Genomic DNA, 3529 nt, shown 5'->3' with positions numbered 1-3529 from the left:
CATAGAGGGGATATCGCGTCTTATGGAAAGAAAGTAAGTCTCGCGCTCCAATATGTCCCTAAAAGGAAGAAAGACAAGGGCGAATCATCTAATCTCCAAACTAACACGCTAAAGGAGTTAATTCTTCCAGTAAAATGAATTGAGGCAGCAAAGTTGTCCTCGAAGCCGCTTGCAGGATTTGTAGCCCAAAATCGTTTGCAGAATATGGCACTCCCTACAAAGCGAACAGATGAAGGTTTTGACCCTAACACTTACAAGCTATTTGTAAAAGCTGGATACAATCCCAGTGAGCCGTCAAAGTTAGGGAAGATCCCATCAGAAGCTGCAACATGGCTACCACGTGAAGGTTAGGGATACAAGAAACCTTCACCAGTGCGCATCTCAATAAGAAGGGTGAGTAGCAATTATATCATTGTAGAAGATGAATCTGCCATTTCTAACATGCCTTCTGTCTTTGATCGACTTGGAAAATCAACTGTGAGAACTTCCGTATTTGAGAGATTGTGTCCATTAAAGAACGGGAATAAGTTCCAGAGAAATTATCGAAATACAAGAACAACCGCTTCACCCAAAATTTAGCAAAATCTCTAAAAACTTTCAAAGTTTGGTTCTTTCTAGAATGAAGCGACAAACAAAAGTCATGGTTTTGTTTGATGAAGTATTGAAGGTAAAGCCATACACTATGGTCTACACTAAAGAACGTGATGAAGATAAAGAAAGTATGGGTTCTTCGTATCGTGTTACTGCACAAGGAGAACATGGTGTTTTATCTCTAATAGAGGATGACGAGAAATTGGACGATGTTTCACCATGTTATCATATATCCTTCAATGATGGGGACCCTCAAGAAGTTGAAGATGCAAAAGATGCTCCTCCAGAACTTGAAGAAGGGGTGAAGGCAACGATTGATGCCCTAAAAGAAGTTAACCTTGGCATTGATGAAGAACCAAGGCCTACCTACCTAAGTGCTTTACTAGAAGTTGATGAAGAAAGCACTTATATTGAATTATTCAAGGAGTTTAGGGATGTTTTCGCTTGGAGTTACAAAGAAATGCCTAGCTTGGACCCTAAAGTAGCAGTCCATCACCTTGTCGTCAAGAATGGTGCTCGTCTTGTTAAACAAGCCCAAAGGTGCTTTAGGCCAGTCTTGGTTCCCTTGATTGAAACTGAAGTTAACAAACTCACCAAAGCTGGCTTTATTTGTAAATTTAAATACCCAACATGGGTTTCAAGTATTGTCCCTGTAAGGAAGAAAAATGGCCAGATTCGAGTGTGCGTTAACTTCAGGGATCTCAACAATGCATGTCTAAAAGATGAATTCCCGCTTCCTATTCCAGAGTTGATGATCGATGCTACTACTGGGTATGCGGTAATGTAATTTATGGATGGTTCATTAGGCTATAACCAAATCCGCATGACACCAAAAGATGAAGAGCTTACTGCATTCCATACCCTCAAAGGTATTTATTGCTACAAGGTAATGCCTTTTGGATTGAAGAACGCTGGTGCTACTTACCAAAGAGCTATGCAGAATATCTTTGATAACCTTCTCCACAAGAATGTTGAATTCTATGTGGATGACTTGGTGGTAAAATCAAGAAAGATGGGCGACCACTTGAAAGACTTGAGAATGGTGTTTGAGTTGCTCCGGAGGTACCAACTTAGGATAAATCCATTGAAATGTGCCTTTGGAGTTACTTCCGAAAAGTTCTTGGTTTCATTGTCCGACATCGAGAGATCGAAATTGATCAAGACAAAGTGGATGCCATTTTAAAAGTGCCCGAGCCCCGCAATATTCATAAATTGAAAAGTCTACAAGGAAAGCTAGCATACCTTAGAAGATTTATCTCAAACCTAGCTGGGAGGTACCAACCATTCGGTCGCCTTATGAGGAAAGGTGTCCCTTTCAAATGGGACCAAGTGTGTAGCAACGCCTTTGAGAGCATTAAATCCTACTTGATGAAGCCTCCAGTTTTGGTAGCCCCTATACTTGGAAAGCCGCTGATACTATACATTTCGACACAAGAAAGGTCTGTTGGAGCGTTGTTGGCCCAAGAAAATAGTGAAGGAAAAGAAAACTCCCTTTACTACTTAAGCAGGATGATGACACCAAATGAGCTGGATTATTCGCCAATTGAAAAGTTATGTTTGGTTCTAGTCTTCTCAATCTAAAAGTTAAAGCACTACTTTCAAGCTCATGTCGTTCGTTTGGTTTTTAGAGAAAATCCCATCAAGTTCGTGATATCAAAACCTGTCCTTAGTGATCGACTAGCAAGGTGGTACCTCCAGTTTCAACAATTTGAAATTGTGTACATCCCTTAAAAGGATATAAAAGGACAAGCATTAGCAGACTTCTTGGCAAATCACCATATACCTGATGATTGGGAGCTGACTGACGAACTACCTGATGAGGGCGCCATGGTCATTGAAGTTCAGCCTCCATAGAAGATGTACTTTGATGGTACTACACATCGTGGAGGAGCTGGTGCTGGTGTAGTATTTATCACTTCTCAAGGTGAAGTTCTACCCTACTCTTTTACGTTGATGCAACTCTGCTCTAACAACGTTGCTGAGTATCAAGCACTAATACTTGGGCTCGAAATGGCTTTAAAAATGAAGTGTTTGCAATTGCAAGTCTTTGGTGACTCTCAGTTAGTGGTCAATCAACTCTTAGGTAGTTACGAGGTCAAGAAGACTGAACTACGCCCATATCATGATTATGCTAAAAAATTAATGGGGTGGCTTGGTGAAGTGACTATTCAGAATGTGCCAACAAAATAAAATAAGAAGGTTGACGCCTTAGCTGCCCTAGCTTCATCGTTAATCCTGCCTGATCAAGTGCAGGTTATTATCTGCCAAAAATGGGTAGTACCGTCGACAAATGAGGCTGAAGGTTAAGAAAATGAACTCAAGCATCTTGTCGGTGTTTCTGAAGTTGAGAAAGAAGAATGGCGACAACCCATTATCGACTACTTATGCTATGGGATACTTCCAGAAAATCCAAGGAGAAGAACTGAAATCCATCTTCGTGCACCTCGCTTCCTTTACTACAAAAATACCCTATACAGATCATTCGAGGGAGTACTCTTCCGATGCTTGGGGAAGATGAATCACTCCAAGCTTAGCAAGAAGCGCATTCTGGGGTATGTGGGTCACACCAGTCTGGACCAAAGCTTCACTCCCATATATGGGATATTATTGGCCAACGATGGTAAAAGATTGCTTGGACTACGCTCGAAGATGAAAGGCTTGTCAATTCCATGCGAATTTTATTCATCAACCTCCTGAAGTGTTGCACCCGACTATTGCATCCTAGCCATTTGACGCTTGGGATTGGATGTTGTTGGACCACTTCCAAAGTCTTTTGGTGGGCACCTATACATCTTGGCTACAACTGACTACTTCTCAAAATGGGTTGAAGTTATTGCTCTTAAGGAAGTAAAGAAGGAAAATGTTGAAAGTTTCATTCGAGTAAGCATTATTTATCGCTTTGGCATTCAATAATAGGTTGATGAACAAGATTTGTGAT

General features: G+C 40.9%; 1 protein-coding gene across 1 annotated transcript; it reads left to right on the top strand.

Moving 5' to 3' along the window:
- The first annotated feature begins 640 nt into the window (after positions 1–640).
- LOC138879474 (uncharacterized) lies at positions 641–2445 on the top strand. The gene is made up of 3 exons (XM_070159086.1): positions 641–1369; positions 1478–1588; positions 2326–2445. The coding sequence occupies exons 1-3, from the start codon at positions 641–643 to the stop codon at positions 2443–2445; spliced, it is 960 nt and encodes a 319-aa protein (XP_070015187.1).
- The last annotated feature ends 1084 nt before the right edge of the window (positions 2446–3529 follow it).

The sequence above is a fragment of the Nicotiana sylvestris genome, chromosome 10 (genome assembly GCF_000393655.2).
Source record: "Nicotiana sylvestris chromosome 10, ASM39365v2, whole genome shotgun sequence".
Lineage (NCBI taxonomy): Eukaryota > Viridiplantae > Streptophyta > Magnoliopsida > Solanales > Solanaceae > Nicotiana > Nicotiana sylvestris.
The sequence above is the reverse complement of the archived record's forward strand: the minus strand, read 5'-3'. Positions and strand labels throughout refer to the sequence as shown.